Source organism: Herpailurus yagouaroundi, unplaced genomic scaffold (genome assembly GCF_014898765.1).
Source record: "Herpailurus yagouaroundi ecotype Mexico unplaced genomic scaffold, PumYag 163, whole genome shotgun sequence".
In the NCBI taxonomy this organism is placed as follows: domain Eukaryota; kingdom Metazoa; phylum Chordata; class Mammalia; order Carnivora; family Felidae; genus Herpailurus; species Herpailurus yagouaroundi.
This window is the reverse complement of record NW_024412404.1, coordinates 32,363,175-32,387,990: the sequence shown is the minus strand read 5'-3', so window position 1 is coordinate 32,387,990 and position 24,816 is coordinate 32,363,175. Positions and strand designations below refer to the sequence as shown.

The following is a 24,816-nucleotide window of genomic DNA, read 5'->3' as shown; positions in this document are numbered from 1 at the left end:
TCTAAACACAAAAACTATTTTATACAGTGAGATGTTCATCACAGCATCACCTATAAAAGTGGAACTTTAGAAATATTCTATATATGAATTTATATAATGGAATCTAATACTATTAAAATGGATGGTTATAATTATATAAATACCGTGAAAATATTCAAGAAAGGTACAAGTGAAAAAATAAGGGAACAAAACTGTGTATACAAAATGGTTTCAACTCTATTGCGTTTTAAAAATAATACAGAGAAGGAATAGCAGAAGAAAATTTACCAAGATATTAACAATTGTTATGTTTGGCTAATGGAAATGTAATTTAAAAAAATCCTTTTTTCATGGTTTTTCAAAATATAAGTAATGAGTATGTAAAAAACATTAAAGATATCTATTAGAAATACATAAATATTTATCATATAGCATCTACAAGCTTGTATAATTTATTTAATTAATTTTATATAATTTATCTAAATAATTTTTATCAGACTACTTCATCTTCTTTGGTAGCAAAGGAAAATTACTCTACAGACTAGAGATGAACATTTCAGATATTTTAAATACATGCAGCAAAGTGCTTTAGTAGATAAAATTTTAATACCAAAAATCTACATAACACTATACTCACGGTTTTATAGATTACTATAATAAAACACTCTAATTCAGAGCACTTCATCTCTGTATTTCCAATTCTAAAGACTTTTTACTTTTTATTTTTGTTTCCTATTTTAGAAATTTTATTCTTTTTAAAAATGTATTTGTCTAAGTGATGTAACGTACAGCATAGGGAATATAGTCATGACATTGTAAAAACTTCATATGGTGACAGATGGCAACTAGACTTATCATGGCGATCATTTCATAATGGGTAAAAATATCGAATTACTATGATATACATCTAAAACAAACAGGATGCCGTTTGTCAGTTACACTCCAATTAAAAAAATTATTATTTTTTTTAGTTTCACATTTACAGGGTAAATATTAGTTAACATACAGGGTAATATTAGTTTCAGGTGTAGAATTTAGTGACTCATCACTTATATACAAACCCAGTGCTCATCACAAGTGTCCTCCTTAATGCCCATCATTCATTTAACCCATCTCCTCCAACCTCCCCTCCAGCAACCCTCAGTTTGTTCTCTATTGTTAAGAGTCAGTTTTATGGTTAACAATAAACCATAAAACCACGTTTTATGAACCACGTTCATTTGTTTTGTTTCTTAAATTCCAAGTAGGAGTGAAATCACATGGTATTTGTCTTTCTCTAAAGGTTTTTAATAGTGTTTTTCTTCCTTCCCTGGGTCTTCCCTTTGATACTCAAAAAGATCTATACTCCTGGGGTAGTATCCTACTGTCCTCTTTCCTATGTTCTGTTCCCAGTCTAGCTCCTGGAAAGCCATAGCTCTGGAAATAATCCGCAAACAAATTTATACTAAGATGCTAATGGTAGACAAGGTTTAGTGGCTACTCTTCCCATCAGGAACTAATATTTAATAGAAAATACTTCAAACAAAAGAAGTAACCCCCAAATGGTAGAATTTGGGACACAGTCTGATGAGGAAGTTATTTTTGTTGGGCAATCTCTTTCGCAACTTCAGATAAGCTCTTGTTTACATTAACTACTTGTAAGGCTGTCTGTCCTTGGGTCAAAATGATCACCAGTCATTAATTCCAAGTGGTGTGACAATTTACAAGTTAAAATGTTGGGAAACACCCATAATAACACATAATTCCACTTAAGTCTTCGATCTCTACTCACTTGTGTCCATTCTCTGTGGAAGACGCCTGTGACAGCGTCTACAGCTGCCACTCTCCTTTTAATTAGAAAAAAGTTCCACAGAAGATACCTGATGTTTCAAAAATGAGTGCCACAGCAGAAAACTGCTCAGAGGAACTAAGGGAAACTTCTAGCTCTTTCAGACTTTTTGTTTTTACAAATGTACAAAATCATAGCCCTAGGCAAAAAAAAGTACTAAAATTGCATAAAATTGTAACTATTGGCTGCATTTATGTTCTGTTCCCAGTCTACCTCCTGGAAAGCCATCACACTGGAAATATCCAGCAAACCAAGTTATACTAAGATGCTAATGGGAGACAAGGTTTAGTGGCATGAAATTGCATAAATGCAACTAATAGAAACTGCCAAAATGAGTAGCTCTATAGACTAATATTTGAACCAATATCTACCCGAGATTAAGTAATAATTCTGATGCCAAATATACCTGTTTAAATTTACTTTTCAGGGGGGTTAGTGGCTTTGGAACTCCCTTGGTACACACAGGCAATAACGTTTCTTCTAATATTCTCATAGTCAGTGTAAGCTGACTCTGGGGTGTCACCAGTCACTCAAATCTTTTGTCCTGCTCTGTGACAGAAAAAAATACTCACCTTCTGGGAACTGAATTACTTAAGAATAAACATTTCTTATTTTTAAAAGCATTTTGAAGTATTATAAATTATACTTTAGAATTGTTTTTATATTCTTGGAGAAGACATGGAAATCATTTCTTTTTATTCTGAGGATCTCTTTTTATCTTTAGAAGACCAACCTTTCTTCTAATTTTTAAAGTAGTGTCATGAAAGCACATACTCCAAATATATGAGCATTTAAATATATAGTCTAGCATTCTAATAAAAGAAAATCTGCTCCTTCAGAGCAGTATCTATTAGATAGATCTGTATCTATTAGATAAAATACGTAGATTTCCTGCGCTGTGCTGAACCACAGGTGGCAGGGGTGGTAAGGATCGGCCTAGAGATCAACTTCATGCGAACGCACGATCTGCCTACAGCCAGTCTGACTACCATCCCAGTTTCTATGGGTCTCCATGCATTTTGGTTCCCTGAGAATCGATAAAATGTCTTTCACTTTTTTTGGACTTATTTCCCAGTTTCCCAACATTGTACATCTTATAACTTTCGGGTTATTTCTGTTGGATTTTCATAAAACCTAGGGAATATTCCAGTGGTTTGAGAGGTTTGCTCGTAAGGACACGCCTGGCCTTCCTATAGTTCCCACCAGTGCTCTGACGGCTGCCATGGAGCTGGAATATGGTCTCCACAGAATGGCATCCAACAAGTTCCCGGTACTTTGGATCTGTGAGAGGCTTCTAATCTTCCTGCTCTACTCATAATACAGTGAGAATTTGATGAGGGCTATCTCTTTCTTGTATAGTGAATAGGTTTAAGCACTTCTGGGGAGAGTTAGAAAATGAATTTTACTTTGAACATTTCCTGATTATGCTAGAACAATTCACAAGACACTTGATTTATTTATTAAATTATGTACTATATTGATTATAGTCAGCATAAATACGTTTTTGTAGCTGGCTTACCCTTGCGATGCTTATCATCTGTTGCTCTGAGTCTCTTTGAATAATGATTTTTTTTGCAGCTATAGAAATAACGAATGGGTACTGACAGAAGGAAAACCTGCTCAACAAGTGAAAACAGAAAAAGCAAAATGGTGTATTTTTAGCAAAATTATACTAAGGGAATCTAAGGTACCCCTCCTAACAATATAAAACATTACGTTTGTATTGTGTTTTACCATTTACAAAATGATTTTATGTGTATCATCTCTTTCAATCCCCACAGCCTTGTGAAGCATAGATCATTACCAGATGCACTATGCTTTCATCCTCTAGAGCAAGCTACATCGAACGTTCTGAAACGTGCTCATCACTTACATGGTTTATACAGAAAATTTCAGTTTATGAATAGTCACCTGTAGATCATTACCTGTGAAAATAGGGCCGACACCAAAACCAGGAGGCAGAAGTGCTAATGAAGGAGGATTAGGACAGAAAATTCATGTGTGGAAATTATTATAAAAATCCATTATTACATGGATATTTCTGATGTGCAAGCTTCATTGTATTTAATGATGGAGTTGAATTGAATGGTATGTATTTGTAAAGACACACAACATTATGATCAAAGGTCATGAATATAACTAACTTCCTTCCTGGATCAGAGCTGATCTTATGTTAATAAAAGAGCCACAAACTATCCCAAGAGAAATGCCTTTAGAGAGAACTACTATGGCAACCGTGACACTTCAGGAGCCAGCCTTTCACCAGAAGTGGCTGCAATCACTCCATCAGTTACAGCTGGAATCCACTCAAGTACAGTCAAACCCTGGGTGCAAAGAAGGCATTATGAGGAAAAAGGAGATAGCCCTAGTGTGAACCACAAATACAGCAGCTTTCTCCAAGAGGCAACTGTCAATTAATGAGAGCTGTTCAGTACTAATGTGTAATAGTTTTGAATCACTAAGTGCTAACTAAAAATCTGGAAATAAAACAGGTACAATGAGCTTAGCAGGATACATAACGGTCTTATTCTGTACTTTCAAACAGTGTGTCTCAACCTTGTCCTAGTCATGCACATAGAAAAATGGTACTAAGCAAATAAACTGATGTGGCTGCTCATGGCCAAAGGTGACTTGCTCTAGGGCTCCAGGTCCCCCTCTAAGTCCAGGCTAGCTTCCCCAAACTGAAAGGATCATAGGATCAAAACTCCCCTGTAACTCATTCTGGTACACCAATGCTGTAGCCCAGTGGTTAGAAGGGCTCTGTATTAAAAGATGTCACTGAAATACACACAGTAACTTTTGGAATTGTTCTGTCTACAACATTACAATTATATTAAAGGTGGAGGAAAAAAGTGTCTCTGTAAAATAAGTCAGCTTTGCCAAAAGAACATCCATCAGACAGAACAAGGTCCCCAGAAACAGTTCTTATCTGGTTCTGAGTGTTCAGATATGGACTGGGATATGTCCATAAGGCCAGTCTATAGTTTTGGCCAATTCTAGTAGAAAGGGTCCCTGGTGGACTGAACCAATTTATAAAGTAATCTGGGGTTTTGAGGATACTTATATCCACACTATATCTCTTAATCTCCTCTAGAATAAACACACTCTCCAGGATATCACATGGTCTGGGATTAAATTATGTTTGGGACAGTCTCACTGGTTTAATTCAAATTATGAATGTGGATATAGGTGCAGTGTATTAAAGAATTTGGTCAAGTGTTTAAAAAATCTATTATACTATTGTAGTAAGTACTTTGTGGTGAAGCCCCTCTGCTGTAACACCCCTTCTTTTTACATTGTGTATAAAGGATACTTTTTCTGCAGAATAAAGTAGAAAAGGAATGAAATGTATGTGTGTATGTGCACATGTGTGTGATTGCTGTGTTAGATCAGGCACTGGCAAACTCAGGCCCGTGGAACAAATATGGCCTACCACCTGTGTTTGTATAGAAAGTTTTCTGGGACACTGATGCATGCATTTATCTATATATTATCTAACACTGTTTTTGTGTTACAGTGGTACACTAGAGTTGGTATAGTCCAAAGAGCCAAAAATATTTACCATCTAGTTCTTTAGAGAGAAAGTTTGTGACCACTGTACTGGATGATAGCATATAGAAGAGACGACATAAGAAACTTGCATACTAAGATACAACTTTTCCCTTCTTAAAAAGATGTTGTTAATCAAACCAAAGCCAAATTAACATGTATATAAACTCAAAATGTAAGAAAAAGATGCCTTAAGAAATATAATAATGTTTCAGGACTGGATATCCAAAGTTTATATATAAAGTCATATGCAGATTTAAATTTATTTTTACAAATTTAACTTCCAGTCATTGTTTTGAACAGTATTTCATTTAGGTAAGTAACCAAAATGAGCTTTTGAGCGTACCTGTGAGAGTTTCCAAAGCTCTGCCAGGTGTGGTATTCTTCCATGAGATCAATGTGATCCAATGTAGAATTATAGAAATCAGTATAAGGAATAAGGGGAGGGTGAACCAAACTGTTTGCAGTATCTGTAAAGATAAATTCTAACAATGACCTTTTCCAAAATACACGTGATTCACTCTAATAAGAACACTTTAATGTCCACCAGATAGACTTTATCTAGAAATTCCTATTTTAAGCAATTGTAGTTCTGAAGTTAAAAGGTAGTTTTAAAACTATGGTCCAAATGCAGCCAACAGTTTCTTGCTTTTATAAAATAACTTGTGGTGGGGACTAGAAGACTATAGTAAAGGGAGTACACAGATGGTCACTTTCTCCCACCACTTCCCTGTCCGTGTGTTCTCTCCTAGGAATTCTCAGGAATCAATGCAAGTTCCTGTTTCCTTATGGGTCACTAGTTAGCAGGTCACGTGCAGCAGATGGCCATAACACAGAACACTGCCCAATAAAATGCATAAAGCTTTTCCATGCTTATAAATTAACTGTGAAATCTGTTATCAAAACAAGTAGATTACAACTCTTCACTTCAAAGGAAAGTTTTAAAATTTAAGAGAATGCCTCTACAGTACTTTGAGATCCTTATAGAAATGTCCCTAATATTTCACAAAATAGAAGATAAAATCATAAAACCTACTAAGTAAAGACAACACTTTAGATGCTGATGGGATCCACCAGGAGCACTTTGTTATAGGTGGAAATTCTTCAGGCTTTGCAGGAAACAGGCGTAAGGAAATAAATTGCAGCAATCTCTCTACCAATTGTTTGAACCTCTTCTGGGACAATCTGGTAAAGATTTTGAAATAATTCCAATAAAATTCACATTTTCTATTTTGGCAATATATTTGTTAGATATCAAAGTGCATCTTGTACACATACAATTTTAGAATATCCCCTCAAATTTTATGTCTTAAATTGCCAAACATTTGAAAAGATGCAAAATCTTACCTTGAATAGTGTTTCTTGGTTAAATAAGAAATAAACACCAAAATTACTACAAAGTTAGTCTTGAGCATTTCATTTTTAAGGCTTTCAATATGCAGTCAATCCTTGTTATTCACACTCAGTATTTGCAAATTCGCCTACTTGCTAAAATTTAATGGCAACCCCCAAAACCGGTATTGGTGGAGCTTTCATGTGTGGTCATTTGCAGATGTGGAGAGGGGCAAAGAATGTGAGTTGCTAGATGTGGATTTTCCCAGCTGAGGTCGAACAAAGAAACACTCTCCCTTCTTGTTTTAGCTTTCATACTGTAAACAGGTATCCTTTATACAATTTACTCAGTGTCATGTTTTCCACACTTTTGTGCTTTTTGCTGTAATTCTGGTGTTTTAAAAGTTCCCAAAATGCAGTGCTGACGTTCTGTCCAGTGTTCCTAAGTACAAGGGGAATGTGAGGTACCTTATGGAGAATAAACTTGTGTTAGACAAAGTTTGTTCAGACATTATAGTGCTGTTGGTCATAAGTTCAATGTTAATGAATTGACAACTTATATTAAATACGATATCTTTACAGAGAATGGAGATAAAGCAAGATTATGTATTCATTGGTTGATGGAAATGCTATGACCCACAGCTCACATGAACCTAACCATGTCATGTCTCATGGGAACAATGGTTCAGTATTTGTTAATTCACTGTTAGCAGCAACTTTACAGAACACGAATACCATGAGTAATGAGAATCCACTGTATTTAAAAATAATTTTGAAAATATTTTGTCTCTAATATTTTCTCAATCATAGAGAAAAGTCACTGTTTATGTGAGTATAGTTCTATGAAAAAACATACTGTATTTTTAAAAAATTGATATTGATGGCTAATCTATATTTTATGATGATGTTATTAGGTAAGGAAAAGACACTATGTGTCTTTACTGACATAAAGATAGGAAATTAAAAAACACACACTGAAATAGTAGTATCTGAGCAAATCCAGTCACCATCTTTGAGATATATGAAAACCAATGACAGGAAGGTGAGAGCAGTGGACAGAAATCTCAACAGCTTGCACCAGCAAGTGGTTACCTGCCCTCTCTGTGGTACTAACATATATGTTTATAACTGGCTTTGAAATACTGTTAATTAGAAGATCATTTCTAAAGACCTGAAAACATTTAAATATATTTGGTTATAAAAGCACTAATATCAAACTTGCAACTGTACGATTATAAGAGTTCTTATTAGTATCATAGAATGATTTACTTTTTAAACCAGTGAACTAGGAAATGATGATCAGCTTCCACTAAGGTAGCTATCTGTCGTAGCAAGTGAGCATAGATGACATACGTAGATGTGTTATTAAATTGAGGATTCTGAAAAAGATATTAAAGATAATTGTGTTAAAATTTTGTTAACATGTAAAAGGAAAGACACTATGCTTAATGAGCTAAGTGGTAAATTAGGAAACTACATTTGAGATTAGGAAATACTGGGTGAAATTCTAGAAAACAATAATCTATTTGTTTGATTATTTAATTAACAGATTCTTAGATTTTGGCTATGGTACAGCAGAAAGAGCATGGGCTTTGAAATTAAGACAGATCTGGGTCTGAGGACTGATTCTACCACTTAGGCATGTTTCTTAAACTTTGATTCTCAATTTCCTCATCTGTAGAACAGGAATGATAATACCTATCTTACTTGTTTAAAGTAGTAAAAAAGAAAATGTATGTAAGGCTCCTAGCTCAGTGGCTGTTATAAGTGATGGCAAAATCACTGTCATCCAATTTAAAAACCTGGTTCTTCCTTGATTTAAAAAAAAAAAAAAAAACAATGCTGGAAAAATGAAATAAAAGCTGGTTGTGAAACTTTGGCCATTATGAAATGAGTTAGTTGCATATCTCACAAAGAACAAGGAGAGAACCATATAACAGCTTTCGACAACTTTCAGATGTTAAAGGGACACTGAAGGAGTACCTGAAGGCTAAGCAAAACCTCTGGTTATATTTCCAAAACCTAACACTCTTCTCACGATGTGCATTTCAAAACGTCATGGAAGAAAGGATTATTATTGAAAAATAAACTGAAATTGTGGGAAATAAGAGAGCACCATGTATTTTCAAAATTGACTTACTGGCAAGCACAAATTCAAATTCAGAGAATGCCCTCAGTTGATAGCCTCACCTAGTGGTGCTCAAGAGAAGGTATCATGGACAGAGGGGACTGCTAATTAATATACTCACTTAACAAATCTGAACAAGCTGTCATTTCTCTGGCTTTTACTATCTACATATGTTTCCTCTCTTTCTTCTACCTTTGCCTTTGTCCTCCTACTTCTCTCTTTCCCTTTTTTCATCTCTCAACTACCTCTTTTCCATCTTCCTCCTTTTTTCCATTTTTCCCTTCTCCCCTTTCTTTTATTCCTACCATGCAGGTTTCCTTTTACTGGACATAAAATTGAATTGAACACCATATCTTATTTAACATAATTTTTTCTTACCTTTAAATGAGATAAGTACATACACAAGCACCTTTTGTAAATTGTAAAGACTATACAAAAGCAGTATGCTTGCTATGTAATAACATATTTCTTTTTCAAAAAATAATACACACTAAAAATTGCTTTTCATTTGTATCTCTCACGAGGAAAAAGTTCATCACCTTTGTAGAGCAAATATAAGCAACCGCTTTGATTTTTCCATTAGAACTCTAACAGAAGCATTTACTGAAAATACCTACAGAAGTTAGAAACCTACTAGTTGGGAAATACAATAAAGTTTTGGAGCCCGTTAGAACTAGTGACAAGAAAAGAGGTTGGCTGGAGGAGGAAGAGGTGCTTCCATGCTGCTTGTTACCCAACACCACAGCAGAAAGGCAAGAACTACATTAAAATTTTAATCTCCAAGATAATTTAGCTTCCCATTGTTTATCCGTTATAACTTTAATGTTCTGGTTATATTATAATCTAAAAAGTATCAATAATGTTGCCCAAAATACTACTTAGTACTTGATATCATTTCCCTTAACACATGCATAGACCAAGATCTGAGTTAGACAACTTCGATTCTTGCTTTCTTACCTGTAAAAGTATAAAATATGCTCTAAGATCATCTTTTGTTCGTGGACTGTAAAAGAAACAAGCATAATTGATTACAGATTCATATTTGATCTTATAGCATCGAACAAAAAATGATCACTACATGTTTCTGCGAGAACTGAGTTGGTAAAAGCCAAAAATGAGACTTAAGTTAATATGTATGATTACTGAGACAGTAACATTCACGATATGCTGGGAATATAGGTTCCTCTGTGCTTACCCTTGGCTGGTTCTGAAGATAACTACAAAGTGAATTAAGTAGGCTATAACATTTTTGGGGGTAAATATCATGACTAACTCAGGAAGGAGTTAAAAATCTATGAACAATCAACAATTTTAGAACACTTATGTTTTTGTTTTAATAAAGGATAGCTGGTATCTCACTTAAAAATACTGATGCACTGAAGTAAGAAAATATGTTTGTGTTTACAGGTCTATTTCTGAAGAGATAGATCTAGAAATGTCTGCAAATCAAATCACACTTTAAATATACCTAGTATGTTTCAAATTAAATTCTAAATTAAATTCATATTTTAATACCTCTGAAAAATGACTAACTAGTAATTGTCTTCCATGTTAATCTGGATTGTCACATTATCAAATCTGACCAAGAGTTTTTGATATTCCAAAACTGGTAAGGGTTTCTTTTTCACCCTCTCGGGATCGATTGAATACGTTCGCGCAAATACCCGGAAGTTTTCTTGAATTAAAAATGCTTCACCTGTATGTTAACCAGATGCAATTCATGATCCTTGACTGGGTCCTTGATTGAAAAACAAAACCCATTTATTAAAGAACACTTTTGAGACAACAGGGGGAAATGTAAATGTGGACTGCATTTGAGAGAGTCCTATTAGAAAAATGTTAAATTTGTTTGGTGCGACACAGTGTTATGGTGATGTAGGAGAATGTTATTAGGGAATACACGCTGAAGTAATTAGAGGTGAAGTGTCTTCCACTTTCTAAAAAAATAATTACACATGTACTCACATACATAGGGCGAGAAGGCAAAAAGCAAATGTGGCATTAAATTAACAACTGGTGAATCTAGGTGAAAGATGTACTGAGTTTTCATCATCTTTAAGTTTTCTGTGGTTTGAAAATTTTCAAAATTAAATGCTGGGGGAAAAATGTTCCCCTCCCCGTATCTCCTTGAATTTCCTTTAAGAAAATAAAATCACTAAATAATTATTTACTTTTCTGTTATAGTTACAAAATAAATCTAAAAACATAAACCATTACCCCAAATGTCCTAAATGACCTTTACAAAATGTGAAGCTACATAATCTGAAAATAAATATATAACATATGTATTAAAATGTGAAAAATGTATACACATATTTTTATAAAAATGTTTAGTCAGTAACATTTCTTTGTAGAATAACTATCTTGACTGAATGAGGATTTAAACTGTTTACGCTTAAAACAAATCTAAACTATTTCTGTCTGTAATATTCTAAATATTTGTCATACTATTTTCTGAATGGGGCTATTGTTATGTTTTAGAAATTATATTTGGAAGTATTTTAGGGGCGCCTGGGTGGCTCAGTCGGTTAAGTATCCGACTTCAGCTCAGGTCACGGTCTCGTGGTTCATGAGTTTGAGCCCCACATCGGGATCTGTGATGACAGCTCAGAGCCTAGAGCCTGCTTTGGACTCTGTGACTCCCTTTCTTTCTGCCTGTCTCCTGCTCACACTCTGCGTCTCTCAAAAAATAAATAAATGTTAAAAAAAATTTTTTTTTAAATGCTCAAGGCAATTCATAAATACTAAAATTCCTGGTGATAGGCGAACACTATTTTTTCCATTTTATGGCAAGACCATGCCAATTTCCAATTTCCTGTCCTGGGGACTAGTAATCCAATGCAATACACAGTTCTGCGCACTCAAGTTGTGGCGGGAGATCACAGCTCTAGGCCAGACTGCTTGGGTTCTAGTCCTGACTCCAGCACTTACTGTGTTAACTTGGGCCATTTATGTAACTTTTCTGTAAATTAGTTTCCTCTACTGTGAAATGAAAATAATTGTATTACCCACTTCACAGGCGTGTAGTGAAGATTCAATGAGAAACACATGGATGATTATTAGAAAGGTGCCTAGCGCATAATAGTCAGCGAGCTTTAGACCTTGTTGTTATTCTAATAAACCCAAAACAAAACAAGATTTTTGGGTAAAGACCACACGCTCTTTAGATAGATCAATGGAATTATCATTTAATGTGTCTCAGGCACGCTTCGGCAGGGCATGTGCTAGGCTAGAAAGCACTGAGTATGCTGAGCGCGAACTGAGGCTGGGCAGGGTCAGGCCCCTGGGCTTCCTCATCTCTCCGGAACGCTCCGCATGTGCTAAATCTCTCCATTTTCAGTAAAAGCACTACGTGTTTGACCACAACCATACAATTCAAGGAAATGCAAACTTATTACTGGAATGATAAATTAGGAAAAATACTGTTAAGTTAAAAATCACATGAAACTACACAGTGTGATGTCAATTGTTTAAAAAAGGTGACTAGGAAAAAAGATGGCAAAATGTTAACATGTTATACTTTAAAAAAAATGTTTTAATGTTTTATTTTTTGACAGCGTAGAAACAGAGTGTGAGTGGGGGAGGGGCAGAGAGAGAGGGAGACACAGAATTCAAAGCAGGCTCCAGACTCTGAGCTGTCAGTACAGAGCCCGATGTGGGGCTCGAACGCACGAACTGTGAGATCATGCCCTGATCCAAAATCTGACGCTTACCCGACGAGCCACCCAGGCGCCTCAACATTTTTATGCTTTTAAATAATACTAGTAGTGCTTTCTCTAAATTTTCTGTAATAACCATGAATTTCTTTGAAAATCAGAGCAATGTTACTTAAAAATACGGAGCACATTTAACATTTAATAATTTTGATATTTTTAAATGGGGCTTAATATAAACATTCGGATTATAATTTAATGGTATTTCTTTGGCTTCAAAAGAAGCTATTATTTACATTATATCCTACTTAAATAATATCATTTTAAATAATATGGACTTTTCAAAGTATATTGTTGTGTTATGCATATCCACAGTTTCAACGTTATCAATCACATGGCCCATCATTCCTTATATAACGATTCAAGATTTAGTTCTAAGAAAAAAATACTTCAGTAGCCAAACTTATATTTCCTTATATTAGAAAGAAGAAAAATTTTGCTCTAGTTACCAAGAAGTCCAAAGCTAAATTTAATGTCCACGTTATTTAATTCTAGATTACAATGTAACTACCCATCCCGTTTTTGTTCCACACACATATCTGTACATAACAAATTTTTTTTTTTAAAGATGTTTCTATTTTTTTTTTTTAATTTTTTTTTTCAACGTTTATTTATATTTGGGACAGAGAGAGACAGAGCATGAACTGGGGAGGGGCAGAGAGAGAGGGAGACACAGAATCGGAAACAGGCTCCAGGTTCTGAGCCATCAGCCCAGAGCCTGACGCGGGGCTCGAACTCACGGACCGCGAGATCGTGACCTGGCTGAAGTCGGACGCTGAACCGACTGCGCCACCCAGGCGCCCCTGTACATAACAAATTTTATATGTAATTTTTTTAATGTGTATTTATTTTTGAGAGAGAGATAAGAGTGCAAGTGGGCAAGGGGCAGAGAGGGAGACACAGAATCTGAAGCAGGCTTCAGGCTCTTGAGCTGTCATCACAGAGCCCAAAGCGGGGCTCGAACTCACGAACTGCAAGATCATGACCTGGGCTGAAGTTGGATGCGCAACTGACTGAGGCACCCAGGTGCCCCTATATGCAATTTTAAAGGACTCACAGATCCTCTGAAGCTCACCTATGGACCTTCCTGAGAAGTAACAAATCTCAAGTTAGAAAGCTTTGTCATAAACAGTTTATAATTTCTTTCTGATCTATGTTTTTATAACAACTAAAATTTTTTTCTGAGAGTAAACCACATACATATATATTAAAGACGTATGGGATGTAGAAATTATCTGTATCAATTAGCTAAATGTAAGTTACAATTACCCTTTCCATTCTCGTAATAGGCTGTTAATGATTCCCTTTAATACCGTCTTCTGAATGTCTTGAGGCTGTAGGCAAAAGAAAATCATAAAATAATTAGGATTAACTACTTAGGTGATTTTTATATGTTAATTATAGTGACAGATCTGTTTCAATAGTTAAAATCTGACTTGAGGACCCAGAACTGCCACTTATGGTGGTATCACTTTCACATCTGAGAGGGCTAGAGCACCAATGACATAAGATTACAATGAGAATGCTCCCCGGGATGGGTCATGCACCACCAACTGCACAAACACATATGGTGGCCCTTTGATGACCAACATCAGTTTTGTATGACTGAAAAACAATTTCACTTTCCCTGGATTAACAGGATAAAATCACGAGCACAAGTCCAAGAGTAGCATGGTTTTTTTTTGTTTTGTTTTTTTTTTTTCAACGTTTATTTATTTTGGGGACAGAGAGAGACAGAGTATGAACAGGGGAGGGGCAGAGAGAGGGAGACACAGAATCGGAAACAGGCTCCAGGCTCTGAGCCATCAGCCCAGAGCCCGACGCGGGGCTCGAACTCACGGAGCGCGAGATCGTGACCTGGCTGAAGTCGGACGCTTAACCGACTGCGCCACCCAGGCGCCCCAAGAGTAGCATGTTTAACAGTATAAAATGGCTGCATATATTTAAATATATGAATACCACCAGAACCAAGTTATAATTAGCAGTTAAACCCACAATCCTATTAAGTGCAATGAAATTATGTTTAATAAAAAAATAAGACTTTTTTTCAGGGGCACTTGGGTGGCTCGGTCGGTTGAGCGTCCAACTTCGGCTCAGGTCATGATCTCATGGTTTGTGAGTGGGAGCCCCCGATCGGGCTCTGTGCTGACACAGCTCAGAGCCTGGAGCCTGCTTCAGATTCTGTGTCTCCCTCTCTCTCTGCCCCTCCCCTGCTCATGCTCTGTCTCTCTCTCTCTCTCTCTCTCTCTCTCTCTTTCTCTCTCTCTCTAAAAAATAAAACATTAACAAAAAGACTTTTTTTTCATTGTTGGATTGGAAAAGGCATTAAAAAAAATTCCTACATAGTTTAATAATTCAAATACTAAAAAAAATCATATTTCCATTTTAGAGAGTTTTCCCCTTGTGTTGTAGATTTAATTTTTTAGTGTCTATAAAACACTGACAATATTCCAAGTCAAAAAAGGTCAGACAAATGTCCTAGGAGTGGAACTTTTTGGGTCACAGTATATATGTATATGCTTAAGAGTCAGTGAATAATGCCAAGCAATTTTCCAAAGTGGTTGTACTAGTTTATCCGTCCCTCATCAAGGTATGAAAGTTCCATCTGCTCCACAATATTGTCAATTCATGGTAAGGTGCTTAAAAAACTTTTTACTCATTTTGAACAAATATGTAATGCTATTTACATTTCTCTCATGACAAATATTATTATATACCTTTTTATATATATTAAACAGTAAAGTACTCAGGTATCTATTACTTCTTTTATTTGAAAGTGTACAAGAGGTCCTAGCCAGTGCAAGATAAAAGGACTAAAATGGTCAAAGTCTCCTTTTTCACAAATGACAGGATTGTCCATACAGAAATCCAAATAAATCTACTGATGCACTATTAGAATTAGTGAGTGAATTTGGCATGGTAAGTAAATAAAGATAAATACATGAAAGTATTTCTATATACTAGTAATTAGAATATGAATAGCAAATTACAATAGCATCAGAAAAAAATCAAGTACTAGAAATAAATGTAACAATACACAGGTAAGACCTTTATCCAGAAAACTACAAGGAATCACCAAGAAAAACTAAAGACGATCCAAGTCATTGGAGGGATATATCATGCTTATGGATTTAAAAAATGTCAGTTCTTCACAAATTCATCTATTGTACTGTGGTTCTCAAAATGTGGTCCCTGGATCAGGAGCATCAATATATCCTGGGAATTTGTTAGAAACACAAATGCTTGGGCTCTACCCAGACCTACTGAATCTGAAACTTTGTATTCTAAAAAACCCTTCCTGTGATTGCCATACATAGTAAAGTTTGAGAACCACTATAAATTCAATGCAATGCCAGTACAATCAAATAATTTTTAATCTTTTGCTGACTAAGTGAAGCGTGATTTTATTTCAGCAAGCCTTCGATGAACTGGACACAGAAGTATTTTCTGCTTAATTCTTTTTTAATTAAATAAATCTAATTTTCTGAGAATTCCAACTAAATTTACTGTAAAATTATATCAGAATTTCTAATATAATTATGTTGCAAAGTGATTATTACAATATTTCTGTGGCTGCTTTTGAAATACAGAAGAGATAGAGAGTTATGCTATTTGCATCTGTTCACAATCAATACTTACAGTATTAAGTAAGGCATCATATACAGCATTCACAAACTTAGCATTAATCCCAGAGTCTTCAATGGTATTAAATGAGGTGGTGGCATCTTTCTGCAAATTCAATTAATAAGTTTAGTGTATATATAACATTTAAGGACTGTTCTTAGTAATATCTGAGCCCTAACCATTACTTCATAATTTCTTGGTAGGATGTTGAAAAAGAACTTTCAGGGCCAAGTTGCTAAAAATAAAAATGAATGTATGAGAATTATTTTAGTCACTTTCCTTTTTAAAACTGAAAGAGTGGCGTGAAACATCAGCATTAGTACAAATACAAACAACCTTTAAGATATCAGTTAAGTAATATTTATTTGTGATATGCATAATTTCAGAAATTAATACCTATAAATGTTTCTTTAAACAGCTGCTTAAGTCAATATTGGGTAGGGAAAGAGCTGAATTATTGTATCTTCTTTGGAAAATTGAAAACTAGGGGCACCTGGGTGGCTCAGTTAGTTAAGCATCTGAAGGGCTCAGGTCATGATCTTGCAATTCATGAGTTCAAGCCCCACATCAGGCTCTGTGCTGACAGACAGCTCGGAGCCTGGAGCCCGCTTTGCATTCTGTTTCTCCCTCTCTCTCTGCCCCTCCCCTGCTCATGCTCTGTTTCTCTGTCTCTCGAAAATATATAAAAACATTAAAAAAGTAATAAAAGAAAAAAAGAAAAGAAAAAAAGGAAACTAAAATTGAAAAATGTGTTTTATGTGTAATTACCTTAAATGCAGCATTTAGTTCTGGGAAAGAATCAAATGTTGTCAGATAAAAATCATGTACTGCTTTCCAATCTCCTGACGACTTAGCTTTTTCTGTATCTTCCCTAAAATGAAAACATACATCAACTATGACAGAAATACTACCCGGATAAAACAGCACTTCTTCTTTACAAATGTCACCAAGCATGTAACTTGAAATACTGAAGCCGTTCAGTATGTTCCAGTTAATGTAAATATAGTTTATGAATCTATAATTCTTAATTAGCTCATGATATCAATTCAGCTTTCCCATCTACATGCTTTTGAAAAAGGTCATTCTTGACATGCTCCTTACAATTAACACTTCCTTTCCTCCACTTCACAGCTAAGCTTCTTGAAAGATTTGTTTACATTCTCTCTCTACTTTCCCATTATCACTCAGCCCTTCAAGTATCCATTTGGACTTTCTTCAGTAGTGACATAGGTTTTAGAGTTTATGTGTTACATAGTAGATGAAATGCTATTTTTTTTTAAAGGCAACATTTTATTATTTTATCACCACCTTCATCTCCTTTTTGTCTATTTTAACTCATATTCTGTTATTTAGTGTTTCTACTATATTCTATTATTTAGTGTTGCTGCCACATTGTCTACCCCTTCCCTGTTATTTATACATTTGTTTTCACCTTCAACTTTTGTGTCTTCCCTCTTGACCAATGCCTTACAAACAGCCACGAGTCCAATTTCTCACACAAAAATGTTAAAACATGGAAAGTACTAGCACGCAGATATCCATATGTCTACATGTAACAGTGAGCTGAAACTTACTGAAAGTCTTTCATGGTCTTGGGCTGGTTAGGAAGAACAGGTTCTGGAAGAACTGGGGCCTTCATTTCAGATGATGATGCTTCTGTAGAGATACGCTGTTTTTGTCTAACATCAAGGCAAATTGGTGGTAGGTCTCTCACTGTGAAGTATAAAAAAAGCATTCAATGTAATTAATGGTAAAACTTTTCCAAGTTATAAAATGCCAGGCTACCTCAACGTGAACAGAAAACAAATGAATTATTTAGTAATACATTTGCCTTGGGATCACATAACAGAAAACCCACCACAGTTAAAGGGCGCCTACTGTAGGCTCTATTGCCACCAGTCCCCTCCAACCCCAACTTCACTCACAACAAATATTAGGCCGTATCTTAATTAAAAGTTATCTACAGATATAATCTACTAAATTTAAAGTTTCTTTCCTTGCTCCTTTCCAGAAAGTTGTGTTTCGGGGAGTATTTCAGTGAGACTCAATGTTTTTAATGTTTATTACCTTCTTGAATATATGCAAACCATTTATTTACATCCTCTGTAATTATTGACTGTAGTTTTAGTTTTTTTTAAAAAAAAAACCTATTTGCATGACACTTTTCCATATTTTCCTTTTTCTTTTTGCAAATATTTGCCAGCTCACTGTTTGGTTTTTTTGTTGCATTTCATAATCTTTTAATTGCAAAACAAAACAAATACAGAAGAATCTCACAAAAGGAATGCATGGCTTAATGAATTATTAGAAGCCAAATAGCTTTGAAATCATGAATCAGTTGAGTGACAGAGTCTTACCAAGCCCCTCCTTTCTCCAATTACCCAGATGTGAGCCTCTGCCTGTTTCAATTTTAGTTAATTTCTGTCAAATTTTTTATCGATTTCTTCATTTCTTTTTAAATTTTAAACATTTCCTCCTTTTCATCTTCTAGTTCTCTTGGGGCATTATCTGGTATGTATGTTTGCTTTTGTGTTCCCTCTGGTTTGTTTCTAAAATTAAAAAAAATATTTCTAATTCTTTCCTTATAATTCTGATTTTATCATTATATAATATTTCTCTCTCTCTCCAGGATTTTCTTTGTTCTAGGTCTACTTAGATTATCTGATATTAATACAGCCACTACTGTATATCTTTTCCCATCCTTTTACGTTTATCCTGCCTGTATTGTTATATTTGAATCGAATTTCTTATAGATGACATACAGTCAGGTCAGATTTTTAATCTACTCTGCCAATCTCTTTTTTCTGATGTATTTTAGACCATTTACAATCAATGTAATTATTGATCCATCAGGGCTTAAGTCTGTTGTTTTATTTTTTTGTTTTCTATTTGTTTTATTTTTTTCCTACCTTCTTGTGGGTTATTTTGAACATTTTTTAGAATTCCATTTTGATTCATCTGTAGTGTTTCTGAAAGGTTGCTCTAGATATTATATACATACAACTTATCATAGTCTACTGGTGTTACCATTTTACCAGTTGGAGTGAAGTATAGAAATGGTACCTTTTACTTCCCTTCACTGTTTTCTGTTTATAGTGATCTTACCCTATAGGTAAGGTGCTGTGTTTGGCTGCTTTTCAGAGGCCTTTAGTTTTCAGAGATGTGATTATCGAATGTCTTGACGTAGATTTCTTTGGGTTTATCCTGTATGTGGTTCACAGTTTCTTGAACCTGTTTATGTCTCTTCCCAAATATAGGAAGCTTTCAGTCATTTCCAAGTACTTTTTCAGCCTACCCTCTTTCTCCTGTCCTTCTAAGACATCAATGACAAGAAAGTAACCTCTTTTGTCACAGTCCCACAGGTCTCTGAGATAATTCATGTTTTCCTTCTAGTCTATTTTCTGCCTATTGCTCAGAGGGGGTAACTTCCATTGTTCTCTGTTCCAGCTAATTTATTCCTGTCTCCTCCATTCTGCTTTCGAGCCCATCTACTAAGCATTTTATTTTGGTTATTTTACTTTATGAATTATTAATACTTCCAAACCAATGGAGTAAATGAATATTTTTCATATCCTAAATTCTACAATAATGAAATGTACACATATAGAATTTAATTCTCCTCTTATGTAATCAGGATATATCTTCAACTAAGCAAACATAGCTGTATCAATCATCACAGTAGTAACATAGCTGTAAGGTCTTTCCTTCCTTATCCACTCCCCCAGTCTAGTATCTGTCCTTGCATCTATGACTAACATCAATAAACTAGGATAAATTTCGTTAGTGTCAGCGTGTATTTTAAAGTAAAATATCTTTCATATTAGAGGATACTCCAGACATGCCAATTTCTTATAATTAACAGCAATGATTTTCAAACTTTACTGTGTATCAGAATCACCTGGAGAGCTTGTTAAAACACAGGTTACTAGCTCCTTCCCCAAGGTTTGCGATTGAGTAGGTCTGGGGTGGGGCCCAAGAATCTGTATTTCTAACATGTTACCAGATGATGCTGATGCCGCCGGTCCGAGGATCGCACAGAGAAACATTGTTCAGTGGGTACTAGGAAAGACCAGTGATGCTGACAGTACGAGACGATTAAATTTCTTTCATTCAGTTCCAGAACTGATTTTTATACACTTTATTCAATATGGAAATACCCAATTTCTAGCAATTTTTACTTTAGGCATATATTGGACTGAGGTTCAATTTATTAGCAAGTAAAATTAGGTATCTCTACAAATGATATCTTGTTGTGTTTGGAAACCTATAACCATAAGAAAGAAATGGGCATCTCAGCAGCAAAGAAACAGATGATAGTCTCCTCTCTCCAACACCGGTCTTGTTACTGTTGTCTTGAGGCTCCTCTACAGTTTCTCTTCTTCTTCACCAGGCTCACCCTTTCCTATCCCTTCCCACACACCTTTCCCAACCTGGGCTATAAACACCCACTATTAGATACACACAGACTCATTCAAATATAAATTAACTTACTCACTCACAAAGCGTATATATACATTTTTATACCCACTCATTTTTATTAATACCATGCTGAGGTGGAAGAAGAGTGAAAAAGTCTAGTTAGTAAGATAGCTGGATTTTGGCAAAGCCTGAGAGTGGGAAGATTCTTATATAAGAGAAATAGTAATGCTGAGACCGAGAGGATTATAGGGTGAGATTAGATCCAGAGGCCCAGATGGGATTTATTTTTAGGTCAGAAGGTAACTTGGACAGAAGAGTAACACATAGAATGTTAACGTACTATGTAAATGGAACTTGAGTCAGAAAGGCAGATCATTTGCTCACATTAGTGAATGAAAGCCAAACTACAGGATGTGACTTTCAACTATTAAGAAAGGAAGAACAACAGCTCACAGCTGCTCTCATGTCCCTAAATATCAAGGCATTGTTTCCAGAGACAGGCTTTCAGTCTGTTCTCACAGATGGTTATTAAAGTCTAATTCAAGAGAGAAAATCAATAAATGTGGTGATGAGAGATTAATTAAATCTCAAACTGATATTATAAATAGAACAATTCTTTGTTCCATCACATGCAGGCTTTTCTGCAATATAGAATACTGTAATACGCTGAAAAAAGCCAAAATATGTTTATCAGTGAAAACCTGTCATTTTGGTTTCATTCAGCCAATACTTGGGAACAATTTGTGCTAAATTGATAAGCAGTAATCGTCTTCCCTAGCTTTTAATATAGTGCTGCCAATTTTAGTTGGTTGCTTAGAAACATTAAGTGAAACACTTGAAGCCAGTGCAAAAAGATTAAAGGTTCTGGTGGGGGCTGGAAGTATATTGGGGGGGGGGGGGAATGAAGATCATAACACAACTATGTATAAGGGTGGGAGATTATCAGCCAAATTTCGCCAGCTCACTCACTGTTTTCAAGAAGCGATCATAAGCTGACTCTGGTCGGAAACTAGTAATACGTGGTTTTCCACAAGTGGAGCCACCAAAATTAAGACTGACATTTTAAATTGGCAACATGATTAGGACACTGAAGATTGTTCCTGGCCATCCAGCACAGATGGCAATGGCAGCATCAGAGGTAAACACGAGTCTCTGTGGAGGCTGGGTGTTCAGGAGGAGAACCTGGGCCTGTTCCTTATCCCTCTACTGATGGAAAGGAAACACTAGTTTAAAAGGTTTGCTGCTGGTGACACGGTGTTGCAAAATGCCATCCTCTAAGTGTCATCCCAAATAATTTACACTCAAGTAATAATAAAAAAGTAAGGACTTGGTCCCATTGTTGGCTCACTTACTCCTATAATCTTAGACATGTCACTGAAACTCCTTAGACCACACTTTTGACACTATAATATGAAAGAGATGGCGGGGGGGACGCCTGGGTTACTCAGTCAGTTGAGCATCCAACTTCGGCTCAGGTCGTGATCTCGCAGTCTGTGGGTTCAAGACTCGTGTCGGGCTCTGTGCTGACATCTCAGAGCCGGGAGCCTGCTTCAGATTCTGTGTCTCCTCTCTTTGCTCCTTTCCTGCTCACACTGTCTGTCTGTCTGTCTGTCTCTCTCTCAAAAATAAATAAACCTAAGAAATAATAATGATAATATGAAAGAGATAACCTAAGTTAGTTATTCCCAAGGTTCCAAAGAACTTCAAGGACCACCTCATGGGACTGGGTGCTGGTGGATATGTTTGCTCAGAGCAGCTTAGCTTTTCTCTGCTTTTAATATAATGATGCCCCAAGAAAAATTTTAGTTTTCCAAAAAGTGTTTTCTATGAAAATAAAAAATAAAAATAAGTCTGAAAACCACTAGTTTAATAATTTCTAATGTCCATCTCTACAACTACTTAAGAACAAAAGGGACAGAACTTACAAACCAATCAAAAAAGTTGAAAAAAATTCTCTATTAACAGAGTGAACTATACGATGACATTATGACAGAAACTGAAGCAGCATGGAAACGTAACATGCACATGTCTTCTAAACACCTGATTTTAGTTATGATTTCCTGTCCTACAACAGGGTATAAGAAAAAGTTCTAAAACAAGAGTCAAAAGACCTGGCTCCTCTTTGAGGATTTTACACTCACATGGTGTGGTCATTTTAAAATACAAAGATGAACATAGGGGAAGGGAAGGAAAAATAAGAGAAAAACAGAAAGGGAGACAAAACATAAGAGAGTCTTAAATATGGCGAACAAGCTGAGGGTTGCTGAAGGGGAGGTGCGTGGGAGGATGGGTTAAATGGGTGATGGGCATTAAGGAGGGCACTTTTGGGGATGAGCACTGGGTGTTACCCGTAAGAGATGAATCACCAGGTTCTACTCCCGAAGCCAAGACTACAATGTATGTTAACTAACTTGAATTTAAATTAAAAAAAAAACAATAAAATACATCTATAAATCCTTTTATATTTCCCCCATGAAAAGATGGAGTCTTAACTCTTCTCCCTTGGAATACGGGCCAGCTTTAGTTAATCCTTGCTAATGAAAAACTGTGACAGAGTGATGCTGTATGACTAGGTTACGAAAGGTAATAAAACTTCTGCTTGGTTGTCTCTTTTTGGGGTGCTTGACCCTGGGATCCAGTCACCATGCCGTGAGGAAGCCAAGCAGTCCACGAAAAGGCCAGGTGCAGGTGTTCCATCTAGAACCTATTTAAAGTCCAAGACTACAGCCAGCATCAGTCACCAGCATAGGAGTGAACAAGCCTTCAAGGGATTCCAATATTGTAGAAACCAAAACAAGTAAACAAAAGCAACCTGGAAGAGTCGGAAATCATGCAGGGAGGGGAAAAATTTAAAAGCCTATCACCAGCCTTTCAGCTGGAACCGCCATCTTCTAGTGATTCGCTCAAATGACCAACTCAAAAGGAACGGGGAGAGGCACCTGCCTTATGTTCTCTAGGCCTTTTAGAAAACATGGAGTTGTTCCTTTGGCCACATACATGTGAATCTACAAGAAAGGTGATGTTGTTGACATCAAGGGAATGGACATTACTCAAAAAGGAATGCCCCACCAATGTTACCAGGGCAAAACTGGAAGTCTACAGTGTTACCCATCTTGCTGTTGGCACTGTCGTAAACAAACAAGCTAAAGGCAAGATTCTTGCCAAGAGAATGAATCTAAGTATTGAGCATATTAAGCATTCAAAGAGCCAAGACAGCTTCCTGAAACCCATGAAGGAAAATGAGCAGAAAAAGAAGGAAGCCAAAGAGAAAGGTACTTAGGTCCAGATGAAATTTCTTGCTGTGGTATCTGAATCAGCTGAGGGCACTCAGTGTACCTCACTGCTTTAACCTGGGGAACTGGTGACAGCCGGAGAGACCATATTTCTGCCAGACATTTACTACATAGTCCAAATCACAGCTCTGTCAGATATGCCAATGGTTCTTTTGTTTCCCAGGGCTCACTCATGACCTGGAAGCCCACTGACTTCCCCAGAAAGGACTCATAAATTCTTGGGGAAGTTGGAGCCAGATTTGATTCAGAGACTCTGTTCAGACTATCATCTCCTGGGAATCTTCACCTAATAGTGGCAATATTGTCCCTTAAACATCCAAGGTTTATGCTCGCTATTCAGTTTTTCAGAACTAAGCAGTGTGTGTGTGTGTGTGTGTGTGTGTGTGTGTGAGAGAGAGAGAGAGAGAGAGAGAGAGAGAGAGTCTGTATAATTATATAATTTAGGCAGTATATTGTTTACAGGAATGTATAAAAACAAAACTATTTTTTTTAAATCAAGGGAGGGTGCCTGGGTTTGTGAGTTCAAGCCCCATGTCAGGCTCTGTGCTGACAGCTCAGAGCCTGGACCCTGCTTCAGATTCTGTCTCTCTCTCTCTCTCTCTGCCCCTCTTCTACTCATGCTCTCTCTCTCTCTCTCTCTCTCTCTCTCTCTCTCTCTCTCAAAAATAAAAAGAAACATTAATAAAAATAAATAAAAATTAAAAAAAATCAAGGGAATAGTAGTTACCTCTGGACACAAAGGCAGGGCAATGCAACTGGGGTGGGCTCAATGGGACTTTTAAGGGGCCCATAATGTTCTTTTTCTTGATTTGAGTGCTAAGTTCGCGTGCTTTCCTTTTACTATTATCAAAACCATACACAAATGTTGATGACATTTTTCTATATGTGTGATGTTTCAAATTTTAAAAAATTTGTGCAGTTACTCATGAAATAAGTAATGGAAACGCCTGC

At 36.0% G+C, this 24,816-nt stretch overlaps 1 protein-coding gene across 2 annotated transcripts in view; it reads right to left on the bottom strand.

The window, feature by feature from the left end:
- HECTD2 (HECT domain E3 ubiquitin protein ligase 2) overlaps positions 1 to 24,816 on the bottom strand; it is a 77,332-nt gene that overhangs the window by 22,992 nt on the left and 29,524 nt on the right. For both annotated transcript variants that reach the window (XM_040485848.1, XM_040485847.1), the window contains exons 3-11: positions 17,728 to 17,866; positions 16,922 to 17,024; positions 16,169 to 16,258; positions 13,799 to 13,863; positions 9,774 to 9,819; positions 7,958 to 8,067; positions 6,393 to 6,541; positions 5,703 to 5,826; positions 3,327 to 3,423 (exon numbers count right to left, since the gene is read on the bottom strand). In XM_040485848.1, the coding sequence (XP_040341782.1) occupies positions 3,327 to 3,423; positions 5,703 to 5,826; positions 6,393 to 6,541; positions 7,958 to 8,067; positions 9,774 to 9,819; positions 13,799 to 13,863; positions 16,169 to 16,258; positions 16,922 to 17,024; positions 17,728 to 17,866 (923 nt within the window). The remainder of the gene's footprint in view (positions 1 to 3,326; positions 3,424 to 5,702; positions 5,827 to 6,392; positions 6,542 to 7,957; positions 8,068 to 9,773; positions 9,820 to 13,798; positions 13,864 to 16,168; positions 16,259 to 16,921; positions 17,025 to 17,727; positions 17,867 to 24,816) is intronic.